The sequence below is a fragment of the Falco biarmicus genome, chromosome 10 (genome assembly GCF_023638135.1).
Source record: "Falco biarmicus isolate bFalBia1 chromosome 10, bFalBia1.pri, whole genome shotgun sequence".
Taxonomy (NCBI): Eukaryota; Metazoa; Chordata; class Aves; order Falconiformes; family Falconidae; genus Falco; species Falco biarmicus.
Window position 1 is genome coordinate 34,325,759 of NC_079297.1, and position 16,846 is coordinate 34,342,604.

Sequence of the window (16,846 nt, forward strand, 5' to 3'; positions counted from 1 at the left end):
GCAGATGGGGGCTGAGCCTGGAAGGATGTGTCTGGTTCCAATGGGGAGAGGTTCCAGCTGGCCTGACTCTGGGCTGGCGTTTGGGGCAGATGCAGGGAGGCCAGCCAGAAATGTGAGGTCCCTTCTACGGAAAAAGTGTAGGCATGGCAGCAGGTGAATTTTGCAGCCCTGACAAAGTGTACTTGCAGATGTGAGAGGGGAGAGTTGTTGCTTTGATTCCCACACTAGTAGCAAGAGAAGAACATTGCAGAGAGAATTGTGAAGTGCTGCCTCTGAAGAGAGTGACTGAAGCAAGCCTCTGGTCGCTCTAATTTGCTTCCAAAAGCGATCTGTTGGAGGGCAGTGGAGATACCTGAGGTGGATAAAGCCCTTCAGCTGAGTTCTAATCCTTCTCACTCCATTTGTCTAGTTCTTTAACCACAGAAAGCCAAGGCAGAGCTATGACGCTGCCTTGCTCCTCAGCAAGGGTTCCAGTACTTTACATCGGTTATTCTAGCTGTTCTTTTGGAGATTGTTCCTCCACTTGCCGTACCAGTCTACTCCCAGTGAACAAAGTGCATCGGCCTGTTCTTGTACAGGTGCCGTCAGTGCAACGCCCGTTCCCCACTGCCACGGCTTGGGCAGAGGTCCTGGGGATTTTTTTGCTGTTGAGAGCGCAGCGTGGCTGGTTGGAGGCTTTAAAAAATAAACCCCTTACAGGTCCTGGCTCCCTTACCTTGGGCCAGGCATGATGCACACCAGAGCAGAGCCAACACCAGCCAAAGCAACCCTGGTGTGAGCATTTTCTCGGCAGTTTGCCCACCTGTGGCAGGTTGCTGCTGCCTGAGCTCAGTAAGACTCTGCTCCAGCAGCGGTTGGAAGTGAGGGGGACGGGTTTCCTGGACCGCAGCTTGTGCCCTCAACAGAGCACAGCGAGACATGTGTGTACTGCATGCAGCCCTTTGTGTGCTTTGCCTCGTTTTTCAGCGCTGGGGGAAGTGGGTGGCAAAGAATCCTTGAAAAATCTGGAAGGTGGGATTTTTAATTAAAATTAGTGAAATATATGTCAGCACATGTGAGTACAGCATAGCTCAGGTGAGCTGTCTGTTTCCCTAGGGATGCTACTGATGCCTTAGTCACAGGGCGTATGGGGAGTGAATGTATAGAGTGCCTGCAAGTGCTGCATATGCACTAATTGGATCGCATTGGTTGTTTTGGGAATCTGCAACCTTCTCCTTTTCCCCTCACCCCCTACCCTCCCACCCTATTTGTGGTGCCTGTGGGCTTTAATACAGACAGCTGGCCTCTGCGGACCTTCCCTTCACCTTCCCGGAGGATGTGGCAGTGGAAGAACCCAACAAAAAGAACTGTAGATACATCCCAGGCAACAGGACGTGCCTGAAGACAGGAGAAGGAGGCAGCACAAACTTCAGAGAGAATAGTGGAGACACGGAGAGGTGGTCATTGGTAGCAGATGCTGAGTGGTTGAAGATGACTTTGAAGGGTGATGCTGACTGTAGAAAAAATGCAGATGGATTAGATGATGCTCCGTTGCCTCCTAGAGGACAGCCTGTTGGCACCGAAAGCAGGGTGAGTCTAATTACTTGGGAGTTCTTCCTCAAACAGCTGCTACCAGGGACCTGAAGGTTTCTGAACTCCAGCTGCCTAGGTTTATAGTGCAGGGGTCCAATGCCTAAATCAAAGCACAGTCTGCAGCTGGGCTGTTCAAAACTGCGTCCCTTTTTTCCGTTGTAGCTCCAGGCACTGGAACCAGCTGGCTGTTCCCCAGACCGCATCTTTAAAGTGGTGTTTGTAGGAAACTCTGGTGTTGGGAAGAGTTCCTTCATCCACCGCTTCTGCTATGACAGGTTCTTGGCTGAGCTCAATGCAACCATTGGTAAGTAGTAGGGTTCCTGACTTATCTGGCTATGAAGGGTGGGAGCTTTTTGCCCATATTTTAGCCCAACTAAAGGTAAAGATGGTCCCTTTTGCAATTTTGAATCGATCTTGCAATTTCCCTGAATTAAATAGTGTTGATCTTGGCCATTGCAATGGCAAGCTGCACTCTCTCCATTCTATCTTATGATCATTGTTACCTTCCTGACAGGTATCGATTACCAAGTGAAGAGTCTGATGGTGGATAACACCCAGGTTGCCTTACAGCTGTGGGATACAGCTGGACAAGAAAGGTAAGCAATGTATGTCAGGATGTCCTACTGCCAGGCTCAGTTTAGGAAGCAGGAGGAAAGTGCGCACGCCTGGTTTCTGGCTTTGGACCAAAGAGGTTGCAGCAGCTATCCCAGAGTTGCATCTGCAGCAGAGGTCTGTGTCAGAATTTCTAGAAGCTGTGGCTGTGAAGCAGAGCCCAGAGAGATAACTCTGAGGACTGGGGAAAAGTAGTTATCCGTATGTCTGACCTGCATGCTTGTGGCTTCAGGTAGTCTACCCATAAATCACTGTATGGTGCGGCACGCCAGGCTCCTCTAGCCCTCAAGGCTCTCCTGTATCAACCTGCTGCTGGGAAAAGCTGCAGGGCAGGGCTGCAGGGCAGGACAGAGATGAAGGCTCTGGGTAGACATCCTGTTCTCAGACTCGGTTGCATGACTGCTGTCCCCAGCTGCTCACCGCCACTTGCTATTCAGAGGGTAGAAGGAAGTGTGGGAACTTTTCCAGGTCTGACTTAGACAAAGCCAGGTGAATTGGCTCAACCTGTGGGGAAGGGGCTTTGAATACCCTGCTGGGCTCTGTTGGTAAGGTTACTGGTCCCCTCCACTGTCCCTTCTGCTCGTAGACTCGTGGAGGTGATAATCCGTGGTAGAGGGATGGTGTGGCTTTTTGTGACAGTGAGTACAGGTTCCCCATTTGAATGGCTCCAGTTTCAAAAGCACAGGCTTTATCACTAAATATGACCAGCACTGTTGGTGAGGATCAAGGTAGTAAAGGACATACTTGACACTCATCTGCTACTAGAGAAGAAGGCCCACCACCACCGTCATGTAAATTACATTTTATTTAGGATACACTTTGAAGCTAAAGATGGAAAGCTATTTCAAGGGGGCCGTTAACCTCAAGAGCTTGGCAAAAATAAGTACTGGGTGTTTGGGGCTAAATATGTTATGGGGGCAGGCCTTCAGAAAGCAGCCGAGGTCGTGGGAATGTTATAATCCTAAACTGTGCCAGCAGAGCCGTGATGCTTTCTACCTCAGTCAGCTAGACCACGCAGACTTGGTGGAAATATACTAAGTAGGAGTATCTATGGAAAAGCAAAGTATTTCTTCCAAAATCAAGCCTCATGCTGAAGAAATAATGATTTTTGAGGGGACTCCTGTGGTTATTTTGGTGCTGAAGCTGAGCAGTAAGGGGAATTGTTATGACATGCTATGTGACATTTTGCTGAGGCCAGGTTCAAGATCTAGTCTCTTCTAGTCCTTCTGCAAAGGACCTTTAGGGTAGCCCCCTGCGGCATAAGCAGGTCTTAGGTGTGTACTTGCAAGAGGGAACTTGGCTTAATGCTGATGCTGAAGAGACACCTGGGAAGAAACAAAAGCTTTCCTTATTTCTAGAGAAATATTAATTATTTCTAACTGGAGGTGTCCAACTGTGAGCATCCAATGGAAGAGACAGAGGAACCCCTTGGAGCATGCAAGGAGAACTCCTTGGTGACCTCCCTGAGACCAGTGCATGCTACATTTGATGGTCCATCTAGAGCACTTAGCCAGTCCCGTTGTTCCAGAGGTGTATTGTGACCACCAAAGATACAGTCTGCGCTTTCTCCGTTGGGTAGTTGCCAGAATGTCACGCCCTTGTCGTAGTGAGAAAGACCAGGCTTCAGGCAATCATCTGAAGGGTTCAGGAGGGTCACTACTTGCTGTAGGGTTTTTTGGCCCTTAATAGAATAGGAGAGCTTGTTATCCTGCGCAGGGCTGCAATGCAGAGCTCTCCAGTGAGATCTCAGGACTTGTGTTGCATTTAATTCCATCAGTTTGCAATCGGTGTGGTTATATCGTGGCCCTGACACAAACTGCTTACAGATTTTAAGGTTTTGATTTGGCCTTGGTTTTTTGGTGTTGTAATTTACTCCCAAAATACAAGTCTGTTGTTCTAACTGATACCCAGAGGACAAAGTAGATGTCTGGTGGGAGTTTCTCCTGGAAATTGTGTCTAACTGCTGATTTTATAGATGATGGCATTGCTTTATAGATTCAAAACTGGGAACAGGCTGTAGTGATGCAGAGGTCTTAACTGCTGCTTTGGCAGCACTGGGGCAGACATTATGCATGCTTAGTTTATACTGTGGCACAGCTTAGTCTGCAGATTCTTCCAGACTCTAGAGAAAGGTTGTGGGTTTTTCCATCCAGTTCCCTTTTTAGAGGCAATTACCTTTTCCTGTCCCACCTAAACAGATTCCTCTGTTCCTTCCCTCCTGACCTGCAGAGGTTTTCCTTCCTGCTTTCTCAGCACCATGGGTTTGCAAAGACCCCTGCTCGCCCACGGCTGGATTCAGAGGAGCAGGGATCTGATGTGTCCTTACACAGCAGCCCCAGGGGACACATCCCAGCCCAGGGGACACGTCCCACACCCGTAGGACGATCCTATTCTGTTTCTTGGTGTTACGCACCTGCGGTTCTGAGAGTGCCTTTGGTTTCGTTTGGGCTCAGGTTCCGCAGCATTACCAAGCAGTATTTCCGGAAGGCGGACGGGATTCTGGTGATGTACGACATCACGGCCGAGTGCTCCTTCAGGGCGGTGCGGAACTGGATGAGCAGCGTCCAGGTGAGAGCTGGGGTCAGTGGTGGTACCGCTGCCGTGCTGCAGACCAGCTCCAGCGGTCCGGGGGTGATGTTATCCGACGGCCCAGGAGGTCCCGTTGAGCTTAGGAAGATGCATTATCAAGGCAGATACTACAGGTACTGCCTGTGGCAGACACTCAGGGACCAGGGGCTTCTTGTTGAAGGTAGCCCATGGAGGGAGGGAGGGCTGTTTCTGTGGCAGGTGCTGGGACCTGCCCAAATGGTCGCGTGTGCCTGTGAGTAGCCTGTGTGCACTGGCAGCATCTCCTAAACACGGTCACATCACACCTCTGCTCAGGCAAGATCTCCTGGTGTCCAGCCCACGCACAGGGAAGGGAGGTGGTGCGGGTGTGCTTAGGCTCAGCTTTGCAGCGTGCATGCCCAGCACTGCGCGCAATCACATCCTGACTCTGCTTTGAGATTTCTAGAGGAGACTGAAATCCTAGTAATAGCTTTTTTCCCCCGCATCCTTTGCTTCAACTTTAACTGTTGGTTTGTTTTTTCTTTTCCATTACATTTGGTGACGGTGCATTAATAGTGTAGTCTGGCCCCCTGCTTTTTATTTCCAAACTCTCACTAGAAGCACTCATCTGTGGCTTGTATCTGCTTGGGGAGACAGAAATACCTGTCTGTGTAATTTAACTAAGTTGTGTGTAGGTGACTCAGAGCCAAAAGGAAATTATCAAGGGTGGTTTTGTTTTGATTGTGCTGAGTCTCAACAACCAAGATCTAAGCGAAATGAATAAGCACAGTTTGGAGGCTTCTAATATTATTAACTTCCACACGCCTGTTGCGGGCAAAAAGACCCAAAACACGTGGCTGTTTCTTTGGACTCAAAAAGATCAAAGGTTAAGATTTTCAAAATTAATCAGCCTCTGAAAATCAGGCTTCTTTCAGGAAGGTTAAACTGAACACACAGAAAATCAAAGCACCCGAAATCTGTAACTTTTAATAATCTGTCGTCTTTTCCTTTTTGCTGTCATAGTATTTATTTTGCTTTGAAGCTGTTCAGGTACTGTAAGTCATCCAGGGCAGTCAGGTTTGGAAATAACTTTGAACACAGTTCTGCAATCCTTACTCTGGTGATGTCCTAGTAAGCCACCGGATCTAGCGGGAGTTTTACCATAGGTGATGGGCTCTGGGAATTGTCTGGGAATAATGGCTCCTACAGAGACCTTACGCAAGAGTTGAAAGTTGCTTGGCTTGCTTGGCCAGTGGATTTTCAGCAAGGGATCGTTGAGTTTAGGACAGCACATCAGACAAACAGTACGGCACATACACACAATGACTGAACTTAACAAGAAGCCCTGCCTGAACTTAAATTCCCAACAGCCTATGGAGCAAACCGGTTTTCTTTAGGCTTCTTGTTTCCCAGAGAAGAACTTATGTTCTGTCTCCCGCCTCTCAGCATCCCAGCTGTACATACCAAACATTTGAAATGCACTCCCATAGTCTGAGCTTCCTTCCACAAATCCCTGGGGCTATTTGAGGAATGGCCCTTTAATGAGCTAAAGGGCCTGATCCTGCTGCCACTGAAGGTCTTGTTTGCATGAGCTGGAACAGGATCTGCTCCAAGGTATTTCCCTCCCTCAACTGAGTCTCTAGGGTGCTTTAATCTGTTTCTTTTGCAGGAAGGTATCGAGGATGGGGCTGTGGTCTTTCTGCTTGGAAATAAAATGGATGCTGCGCAGAGGGAGACCCGGAATGTGCCCAAGGTGGAAGGAGAAAGGCTGGCAAAGGTGTGACTCTGTGCTCTGTTGCTCAGCTTGCCCTGCAGCCTCCCTCCAGCTGTGAGCAGGGCAGCCTGGCTGGCAGGAAGCCCTTCTTGGAGCCATTTCCCAGTATGGTACCTTCCCTCTCCCCTCCCACCCCCTGTTTCTCCAATGTAAACATGTACCAAGGCCCTTCTGGTACAGAGAGGATGAGGTGGCGATGGGCATGGCCCTTGAGGCACGCTCATGTATTTCTCTGGAGGCTTGATGCCTCCTTACAGTGGTGCTCAGTCTTTCTGAGGGGAGCATGCATGGCTGTCTTCCCATTTGAGGACTCCTCCAATGCATGCTCTGCAAAATCGTCCTGCCTCCTTCCTCACTCCCTCCCTCTGCGTGCCCACCGGTACCTTGGCCCCTGGGTCGGGGGAGGCAGGGCTTCAGAGGTGTTCCCCATCTTCCGGACTCCGCAAGACAAAGGTAAGGGAATCCAAGCACCCTGGGCAGATACCCTCTCTTCCCAGATAACTCCCCGGGTGTTCCCTTGTGGACACTGGCTGGGCCCCCGGTGCTGAACAAGCATCTCCCTTCACGGGGTTGGTGAGCAGGGTGTGCGCCCCAGCGGGGTGGCAACAGCCACCCTTCTGGCCCCAGCTGCTTATGGCAAAGTTCCCGGTGGTGAGGGTGGGCCAGCTCCCAGGGTGTGGGTGAATGGTGAGGGAGAGCTGGCAGCCAACGTGGGTGCTTGCTGTGCTCTCTGGCAGGAGTACAAGGCTGTCTTCTACGAGTGCAGCGCGATGACTGGCTATAACATCATGGAGCCCATGCTGCACATGGCCAGGTCAGTGGACAAGAGCCGTTGCTCCGGGGTATTTCCCCAGCTGTGGGTAGCTGGTGTGGGCTCTTCTGGGGAATGGGCAGGAAGAGGGGGTTGTCAGAGGCTGACTTTCTGCCATGTCACGAAAAAGACCTGGAGCAATACGCTCTTCCCCCGAGTCTAGGTCCTTGTCTTCTGTGCCTGGAGAGCACCAAGTGTAGACTGGGTGTTATTGCGTGCAAAGCTTCACCTGGCAGAGCTGCCTGTTGCAAGATTAGGAGTTTAATTCAAATATTTCATCACAAACACCTTGTGCACTATCCCTGATTTTAAGTTGGAATTTTCACTTTGAAGTCTGCGTGCATCTCTACGGTTTGTTTTTTTTTTCTTCCTTATCTTATTAAGCATTATAGAGAATGTGATATTTTGGTGGCAGTATTTTTAAAGGGCGATAAGACACTTTGTGAGGATTAAGGACATTTGCTCTAAGATTTTTAGTTTTTAAAAAAGCAAGTGGTTTTAAAAAATGTCTTTGAAATCTTGCAAGAAAAAGTATCCTTTTGTTTTCTTCTATCCCTTCACTTCCTGCTGCAACATCTCTGTTAAATTCACAGCAGGACCTAGCTGTTCATTAACTGAGATGATTTACTTACAGCTAGGTAAATCACAACTTCCATAGCATATGCCTTCAGCGTGCTTTATCACCATGCTGCTGCCTGAGATGGCCGAGACAGGTGAAGCAAACAGCCCGGGATTCTGCCATCGGTGTGGGACTTTGAGAATAAGGCACAGACCACTCGCACCCCGGTCTGGTGCTCTGACTACCAAGCCATGCTGTCCCCGCTTGTATCTGTCCAGTCTCGTTCCCTGTTCCCTGGAAATTCATGCTCATTTTCTGTGTGTGGTTTATCTAGTTACAGACCTGTCTCTTCCAGAGAAGCCTGGTCTTTGGGCTGGATGTTTTTTACAATTCTAAATGTCCCCGGCTGATGGGGAGCAAAGGGCAGAGCCAAATGCCTCAGCAGGAAGATCTCAGTAACAGGATTGTGTTCTTGTTCTGTGCTGCTTGTTCCAGGTTGCTGACAGCACAAGAAGACAGGCAGAGGGAGAATGCCCTGCAGCTGGAAGATATCAGCAGGAGGAAAGGGTGCTGCACCTAAGGCACATCAACGTGTCAACAAGAGACGTGTACCAACACTATTCCGTGAAGCTGGGGTTCCTTTCAAGCAAGCCAAACCTGATGGTGTCAGCTCGGCAGAGACTTGGGGAAGCTGAAGCTTTTCCCCATCTGGGAATTTCAAGCCACTAAATCAGGCCAAATTGTGCATATGATCTGCCCTGTTCCATTTCCAGCTTGGCACACAGCCCTGGTCTCTGAAGGCCTCTGCTTCCTGGGGGAAATTTGGCTGGTCTTGGCTAATTGCACGAACCGAGCCTTCCGTCCGGAGAGTTTGCTGCCCTGTGAAAGGATGAAGTCTTGTTCCTTCTTTTTCTGGCAAAGAAGTGGCCAAGCAGCAGAGAGCAGAGGATGCAGTGGGTGCTGTGTTAAATATAATTGTAGTGTAACAGGTAAAGAAATTATTTTAAATTGGGGCTAGCTCTAGGTAGCGATCCATCCATCTCAAAGTGCAGCATCTCTTGGTTCCGTAAGAGCAGAGCCCCGCGGAAAGCCTGCTCTTGTGGTAAGCAGGAAAACCTCCAGCGGTTCCTGTAAGATCTGGATCAGGCCCTGTATTTACTGTGAAATTAAGATCTGGATCAGGCCCTGTATTTACTGTGAAATTTGTTTTGACTTACCAAAATTGTAGTTTACTCATTCCCTATGTGGATAATAATTTGTATGGATAAAATGAGTCATCCTGACGGTTTTTTCCCTTTGTTACCCTAATGGACCTTGTCACTGTCCCTCTCTTACTGTTTACAGAACACAGAGCAGTTGCCCAGGGACTCGCGGGCGCTGGCATGTGCTGCTGATTCATGACCCCTTGCAGGAGCTGTGCTGTACGTACTAGGGGGTTGTATTATAGCCTGTTTTAAGGCTGAACACTGCCTGTTTCCTCCCATTCTCTTCTTTCCTGAAAAATCTCCAGCAACTAGGAGGAAGCACCTGCAGTACTGGAAGATCCCACCCCGCTAGCCCGACCACAGTGCTTTCCAGTGGGCTGGAAGCACAGGGCAGCTGCGGGTGCGAAAGGTGTGGAGCAAGGTGTTCTCTCTTGCGGTGACCTTGTGCAGTAACCTCGCTGTGCCAAGGAAGGGCCTGAGGAAGAGCAGGACTGAACCTGTTCCCATCGGGAAGGGGCCTCCTTGGCACTGAGTGGGGGGGCATGGCAGGGCAAGGAGAGGCGTGGGCTGCGGTGGAACTGATGCCTGAAGCTGCCTCTCAGCACAGCTGCTGCCGTGCCTGCGCACCATGCACTCTCTGCGCTGGCATGCTTGCTGTGTTGTAGCTCGGTTGCTCTTAAAGCCTTGTGGGACTAAGTGAGCTTTTTTTGTGATGCCCTGTTCCCTTTTGTCGTTGAGCCTGTTTCTGTATGTGACTTTGACGTTCTAGGCGCGTGACGTGATGCTGCAGCCGTGTCGCAGCCCCCCTCAGCAGGAGAGGGAAGGTCTGTGTTTATCCACTGTCTTTCCTCTCTTGGGATAAGGCGGTTACTCTCAATAGCTGCTTACTCCACCAACGTCTCTGGGAATCTCGCATGCAGGAAAACTGCTCTGAGTCACCTACAGCCCATCAGTGTTACACAAAATTTCCATGGTTCCTCCCAGTGCCTGTAACTTCCTCTTTCCTATCAGGAGTATTCCTCTGGAAGAGCAGGATTCCTGACTAAAAGGAATAGCTAAAAGCGGCAAGCCCTGCTCGTTCCTTACTGCTGGCTGGCTGTGGTTCACGCTGTGTTTAACTGCAGTAACGCCTTCCAGAGACTGGGAATCAGAAAGTTAAAGAGGTCCAGAAGGAAGCGGGGCAGCTGGTGTGGAGCCAGCAGTAACCCCAGCAGCGCTGCCAGTGGAACTGCCTGTGCTCGCAAGAGTGATGTTTGGCAAGGGAAATCCTCTCTCTTTTCAGAAAACACCTGTAACCTGAACACAGATGTGGCTTTCTGCCTTTCTAGCCAGGGTGGGTGTGAAGGAGCACAGGCGTTGACCCCTGCTGCACAGGGCAAGCCCACCACCTGAGCTGGGGGAGCTGCTGTCAGTGGTTCCTCTGCATCATGCTCCAGTGGCACGTTAATACGGAGTGGTGCTGACCAAGAACTGGCATCTTTGGTTGGGGCACATCAGAAATGCTCATGGTTACGTACCTGCAGCAGCAGGACTTGGGAAGTTGCTGCAGAAGGAAGAGAGCAGTAGCCACTCTGCTGTGGTGGTCTGAACGTGCACCTCCCATGCCGTGTACAGAGACAAAGGTGTAAAATACAGCTGACACAAATTTGGGCCGGTCTATGTATTGCCTTTATCAGCGCTGTCATATTGCAACAGCAAGAACTACCACGTGTTGTTTTTTTTATGTACAGCCTTAAGCATGTTTTCTTAGTGTGCAAGCAGAGTACAGGCAATAAAGAAACACTGTCTTACAAATGGCTGCGTTGAGAGATTTTGTTTTTTTTCAGGCACTGCAGAAGATTCAGCCTTCTTTTTTCAGTCGCCGATTGTAGCACAACCTCCCCTTCTCGCTGCTCAGGAGGTGCCGAGAAGCCTGTCTCTCATGGTGGTACACATGGGAGGTTTGTAAGCTGGGAGAGAGTTGTTCGGGAACCCATGTCTTAGAGGCAGCACAGGAGCAAAATTCCTCTCCAGTCTTATTTTTTTACCTCTTTCAAGCAGCCAGAATCCAGGTGATCAGGGAAGGAAGAGCAGGGAGGCGAAAAAGGGGAGATGCTTCTCCAGTCTGGGGGGAGTGCAGTGCTTTCAGAGAGGGCAAGTTCTCACCTTGTACCTGTATTTGTAGAACCAAACATTTGTTTTAATAATTTGCCATGCATATTTTTCACTAGAGTTAAGAGTTTGGTCGCTTTTAATCCTTGTGCCCTGGCATGGCTCCAGCTGCATGTTTGTGCATTACTGAACTAATCTCTCTGCAGCTTTGACAAAAGGAATTATTACTCATTTCCCCTGCTATAAGTTGATACCGCACAAGTAGCTCATTGTAACGTCTTTTTTTAGCAGGAACAGGGTGGACTTTTGTTTCAGCCATGACAAAGCGGCATGGCGTTTGAGCAGGTTGCGCTTGGACAACAGTCAGCACCAGGGCAGGTTTTATTACTGGATGTTCTTTTGTTGTCTCTCTGCACAATATTTAAATGTCCTGTTGGAAGACGCAGACACATACAGTCTAGAGGGGCACGTTGTTAGTTTTTAAACGTGTCTGATACCAGATCCAAGTTAGACCAAAAATCCTAATTGTACTACATCCCCCCCGTTTTTGTCAGAATCTCTCCTGCCTCTAAATGAATGGAAGCCCTGGGAGCAGCCACTCTTCACAAGTGACTGCTGGAAACCACGGTGTAAATAAACAAGCAAACAACGGGGATGTCCTGAGGTGGCATGAGATGAGGGAGGAGGCAAAATAGACTCTGCCTGGGGGCTTATTCCTGCCCTGTATTGGCTGCAGTCTCTGAGGGGACAGGTGACTTTTTGTACATTACCTGTGTAAGAGATTTTGGAATTGTTATCACAAGAAGGCACTTTTCTTATAGCTTGAGAAGCCTTATCCTGGCACATGCAGGGGTGCAGCTGTGTATACAATCAGATCTAGGGGCAAAGGTGAAAAAAACAGCTGCTGTGATAAGCAGCCATGGTCCCACCAAGCTCTGCAGGCAGGCAAAGGGACTCCGCACTGCCTTGCCTTGCCTTCGACTTGGTCTCTTTCATGTTGATATGCCAGGGATAAGCACAACAGGATTACCCTGACAGCCTCTCATTGAAAAGCCAAAACAGAGCTAAAGAGAGCACATTAAGCCACAGTGTTAAGTTCAAAGCTTTCCCACAGAACAAATGCAGGGATCGCAATGGTTTGGAATGCTGTTTTCCTCTACCTTTTTGACCCCAGCAGCCTGAATTCCAAGGGACGGTTTCGGTTTATACACATTTAATCAGTTCCTGTTATGGTGATTATGGTGTCTCACACACATTATTTTCTGCCCTGACACCTTCTGTTTGTGTCTCTTTATGTTCCTTTCACTTGTTCATTGCTTAGTCCGTATATATTGGCCAAATACTTAAGCTCCAAGTATAACAGTATCTCATAGCTCATGCTATATACCTTTAAATGCTCATGGTGGAAATCTCCTGCCCCGTGCCAACAGATGCACAGCCCTGCAGCTCAGAGCTTCGTTAGCTCCTTGAGCCGCCGTCAGTCATCAGTCTGCTGTTACCTAGCTGGCTGTTTATGAGTCACACAGCAATTTCAGTTGGCGCAGCTACAACAATCCAGCTCCGAACTCTTCAGGCCTGCGAGGCATGTTTCACACGCCTATCAAACCATGCGGTGTAATAAGGGCCCGATCCCACAAACACAAGCAGAGCTGTGCGCTGCTGCCCAAATGACTAGTCTGCAGGAGACCTGACCAGGGGAAAATTAGGGTTTTTTTCAAGGTAAACATGTATCTCCAGTAAACATACGTTACTCCAGTAACAAGCTGAGGGGTGGGATGCTGGGTGTCCTGTGTGTCTCTCCTTTACCTGCAGGCCTTGCCAAGCACAGGCAGTACTTGTGCCTAATTGTGCCCGTTTGCTGGCCTCGCTGTTCTCTGAACTCCTGAATTACCAAGCTGATTATAGTGCTTAGCTATACGTTAAATAAATATACGTTAAACAAATCTGTGCACAAGGCGTAGGGCAAACTGACTCTTGTAAAGTGACGAATGAAGCCCCAGGAGGATGGGGAACAAAGAACGGATGAGGAAAAGAACGCCATTATCTAAATTGTGCAGAAGGAAGTCTCCAAGTGAGGAAGCTCTGGCTGCAAGAGATGAGCTGGCAAAATGCTGCGACTTGCAGAGAATTCGTTGAAAGAAGGACAAAGGTAATTGTGGCAGTGGGACATTGCGGCCTCCGACTCAGATAGCCCCTGAGAGCGGGCAAACCCCGCTGGGGAGTGTGCGGAGTTAGTAGAAGCTTCAGTGGTGCTGTCTGAGGGTGCGTGCTGGCTTGCATTGGAAGCGAGCGACGTGCAACCAGTCCTGTGCGCGACTGAAAACGAGTGTAACGTGCCACGATGTGCAAGTAACGCGCACCCCGAGCAGCTCGGCGCCATGCCCGCACCCAGCGCTGCTGCTCGACGCTCTGCTGCTGCGGCGCGGCCTGTGAGGCGCTTCCCCAGCCGTGCCGGGACCCCGCTGCGTCCTGCTCTGCCACCCGCTCTGCGAGCGGTGCGACGGCTGTAACGGCGCCGTGCGGCCCCGCTGAGCGCTGGGCCCTGCGGGGCTCGGCTCGGGCTGGCCCCACGGGCTGCCGTGCCCGCTGCAGGCCGGCGCGGGGGCGGAGGGGGCGGCTGGGCCGAGCGCTGAGGCGGAGGAAACGCGGGTCCCGCCGCGGCCTGGTCCCTGCGCGCCCCGCGGCCGGGCTGAGGTAACGGCAGGCCGGGCCCTGCGCCCGTCGGGGGTCCTACCGTACCGGGCGGAAAGCTCCGGCGCCTCCATTACGGAGAGCGGCACCCCCAGCTCGGGCCCGCTGCGGCACTGGGGAGGCCGGCGCGGTGCCCGCAGCCCCGTGGCGGCCCGTGGCGAGCGGCGGCCCCAGGTGCCGTGCCGTGCCGTGCCGTGCCGTGCCTCAGGGCCCGGGGAACGCGGGGAGGCCCCGCCCCGCCCCGCCCCGCCGCGGCCCGGCCCGGCCCGGCCCTGCCCTGCCCCCCACAGCGTGAGGCGCGCCGCGCGCTCCGGTCCGCCGCGGCTCTGCGGAGGGTGAGGCGGGAGCGGCGCAGCCCGGCATGGCGGCGGCCGGGGGGGAAGGGGCCGCGGGCGGCCGGGCGGGGAGGGCGGGGGGCGGCGGGGGCTGCGAGCGGCAGCCCCGGGGGAGAACAGGCGCTGCCGCGGGGCCGGGCTCCGGGCTCAGCCGCCGGACTCTCAGGCGGCGGGAGCGGCCGCCCCCTCGGCGTTGCGGCTCCTCAGCGGCCCCGGGCGGCGTCACCGCGCTTGGCTTCGGCGGTTTGTTTTGTTAAATCAGTGTTTTAACCTGTTGCGGGTGCGTGTGTGTGCATATGTGTGTGTGTGTGTCTATGTGTGCGTGTGTGTGTGTGTCAGCAGCCCTGCCCGGCCCGCGCCGTGGGACGCTGCTCCCCGCGCTGCCCTGATCTCCTGTCACGGTGTTTATCTCCCTCTGCCTTTGGTCCTGGCCCGTCTCCCCGGTGTAGGAGGAAGGCCTGGCCTCCCAGGTGGGCTTGTAGGGCCCGCGGAGGCGGGGGAGGGGAAGGGCCAGCCCTCCTTCGCCACAGAATCCCACCAGACCCAGGCGGTGTGCCGCTTCCTTCATTTTCTGGAAGCCGGATCAGGTGGGAAGGTGATGGCCATGGGTTATTGTGCGGCAGCGCTGCTTGCCATCATGAGCCTGTCCCGCTGGCCTTTGCTCTGTGTCATCCTGTGAAGGACATAAATGCTGTAAATTTGAAAAGCCCCAACTCTTGCGGAGGGCTTTTGTAACCAACCTGGTGCAGTATCCTGTTGAATTTTAGCAATGATGCACCTTTATTTCAGGCTGCTCTGTAGCATCCCTTAAACTACGTGCTTTGTTTCCTTTGTCCCCCTGCAGTGCTTGCTGGCTTGCTCTGAGATTTCACGTAGTGTCCGCTCAAACAAGCTTTTATTAAAATGGCATCACCCATCAGAGGTCATGCCCAGCGGTGGCCTTTTGTTGGAACAGTTTTGAAACAAGTCCCTGTTGCCAAAACGCGTTTCCTTCACCATCTGCGAGGCCACTGCCTGGGTTCTTAGGGAAGCTTTTGGTGTGAGGGGATATCTACCTCCTGGTGGTGCTGAGGCTGAAGAGCCCTGGGCATGTCACCAGTCAGGCAATGGTCCATCGCAGTCCTCCTGTGCAAGTTGCTGCTACCAAAGGTGACAGCCTGTGGTGGAGGGAGCAGAGCACCTGCCTCTTCTGAGCTGTTGTTGAGCTCAGCAGAAATTAGAAAAGCTGATGCAGAAGTATCTGGCGTATTCAGATTCTCTGAAGGGCTTTGTGTGCCTGGGACAGGCAGTTCCCAATCTGCAAATTGCTGGAAGCTGGGTAATGTCTGGGGCAGCGTCACTTACGCTTTACTTGAGGCATCTGGTGACAGGTCCCCACCAAAATCGTGGTGCTGGTTTGCAAAGGTGGGTCTAGGCTCTGGTTTGCTACGGTTGCTCTTAGGTGCCGGTACTTGGGAGTTGGATGTCCTGGCTGAAAGCTTCGGTCATGCGTCAGAGGAGTCGGCCGCTTTTGAGCTCCTCCATGTAACTATCCTGAAGTCATGTCGTTGTTCTGTAGTTTCCTGATGATGTCCTTGGGTTCCTGACCTGCATGCCTTTCTGTCCATATGCTGTGTTTCTGCAAAAAGCATGGTTTATTCCACACTGGTGCATATATTGATTGGCCTGTGGCTCTCTCTCAGTAATGGCTTGCCTTCTTGGTGGAGTTCTTCTGCAGTGGAGGAGAAAGACTTCCCCAGTTGCCTGGTAAAAGTCTGGGCAGTCCCTGCTGTATGTTGACTCCAGTAAACAATAAGAGCACACCTTTTCTATGTGCTTGAGATAATGTCACTCTTGTGACATCTCATTTTACTCTGGAGTCCAAGGTGGTTAGTCTGTCCTGCAGTATGTTTTGTGGGAGCTTAACAGTCACGTTTTCTTTGTCCTGTCTCAAGGCAGGCGTGTTAAAGGGGGTTTGTTCTTAGTGCAGAGAGCAGAGCACCAAGTACGAGGAACTTTGACAGCCCAGCTGGGGCTGTGGCTCTCCTCTTGGATCTAAGACAAAAACTGTCTTCTGAGTAAGCAGGGAATACCCACCCAAGAAGATTTTTCCCCAGTGCTTTAGCTTCCCAGCCTGCTTGTGCAGAAGGGAAGTCTTATGCCAGTTTGGAAGTGGGCAGGACTCTGAGGCTTCTCTTCAAGTACTGTGAGGCACATACAGCCAAAATCTTGGCTCTGTGAAGGGTATTTTTGGTGCAGCTTCCTAAAGTTTATGTTGATGGGTGTGAGATTCTTCGGCAAGGGGTTGGAAGAAAGCTGCTTGTATTCCCTTATCAAGCAAAAATGCTAGGTGGGAGTGGCGGATGGAGTGCTATCTATCCCTGTTCGGAAGTTTCCAGCAGGCGTATTAGATTATTCCCAGCTAATAAAAGTTGTAGCACAGCTCTAGCTGTTCCCATTGCACATACACAGACCAGGCAACAACTCTCTTGCTCGTGAGACAGCCCTGCAGCAGCTGACTGATGAGCTATGTCTCCTCTAGTTGAGTCATCGCACAGGTAAATTTACTCATTGCTTCTACAGAGTTTGGCTTCTGCTCTAAGGAGTGTGTTGGGCTACTTGTTATGCATAGGAGGAGAATATGTGTTTACATGTATTTTACATGTAACA

At 51.4% G+C, this 16,846-nt stretch overlaps 2 protein-coding genes and 1 long non-coding RNA gene across 8 annotated transcripts in view; 2 read left to right on the top strand and 1 right to left on the bottom strand.

The window, feature by feature from the left end:
* The window catches only part of CRACR2B (calcium release activated channel regulator 2B), a 39,746-nt gene extending 28,872 nt beyond the window's left edge, over positions 1-10,874 (top strand). Inside the window, exons 12-18 of the mRNA XM_056353143.1 lie at positions 1,275-1,569; positions 1,735-1,876; positions 2,087-2,168; positions 4,638-4,752; positions 6,401-6,508; positions 7,243-7,319; positions 8,371-10,874. Coding sequence (XP_056209118.1) covers positions 1,275-1,569; positions 1,735-1,876; positions 2,087-2,168; positions 4,638-4,752; positions 6,401-6,508; positions 7,243-7,319; positions 8,371-8,455 — 904 coding nt within the window. The 3' untranslated portion in view covers positions 8,456-10,874. The remainder of the gene's footprint in view (positions 1-1,274; positions 1,570-1,734; positions 1,877-2,086; positions 2,169-4,637; positions 4,753-6,400; positions 6,509-7,242; positions 7,320-8,370) is intronic.
* LOC130155672 (uncharacterized) lies at positions 10,726-14,088 on the bottom strand. Of its 2 annotated transcripts, none has more exons than XR_008824173.1 (2): positions 13,911-14,088; positions 10,726-11,601 (listed from the first exon to the last, which is right to left on the bottom strand). It is a non-coding gene; the product is annotated as an uncharacterized LOC130155672 (long non-coding RNA). The 2 variants fall into 2 exon arrangements; XR_008824172.1 differs by having other exon boundaries at positions 10,726-11,232; positions 13,911-14,064.
* The window catches only part of CD151 (CD151 molecule (Raph blood group)), a 36,876-nt gene continuing 33,185 nt past the window's right edge, over positions 13,156-16,846 (top strand). For 2 of the 5 annotated variants that reach the window (XM_056353142.1, XM_056353135.1), the window contains exon 1: positions 14,099-14,197. The gene's annotated coding sequence lies outside the window, so the exon portion shown is untranslated. Of the gene's footprint in view, positions 13,321-13,388; positions 13,866-14,098; positions 14,198-15,593; positions 16,735-16,846 lie in introns of those variants that run through there. The other 3 variants (XM_056353137.1, XM_056353141.1, XM_056353139.1) reach the window with 3 other exon arrangements.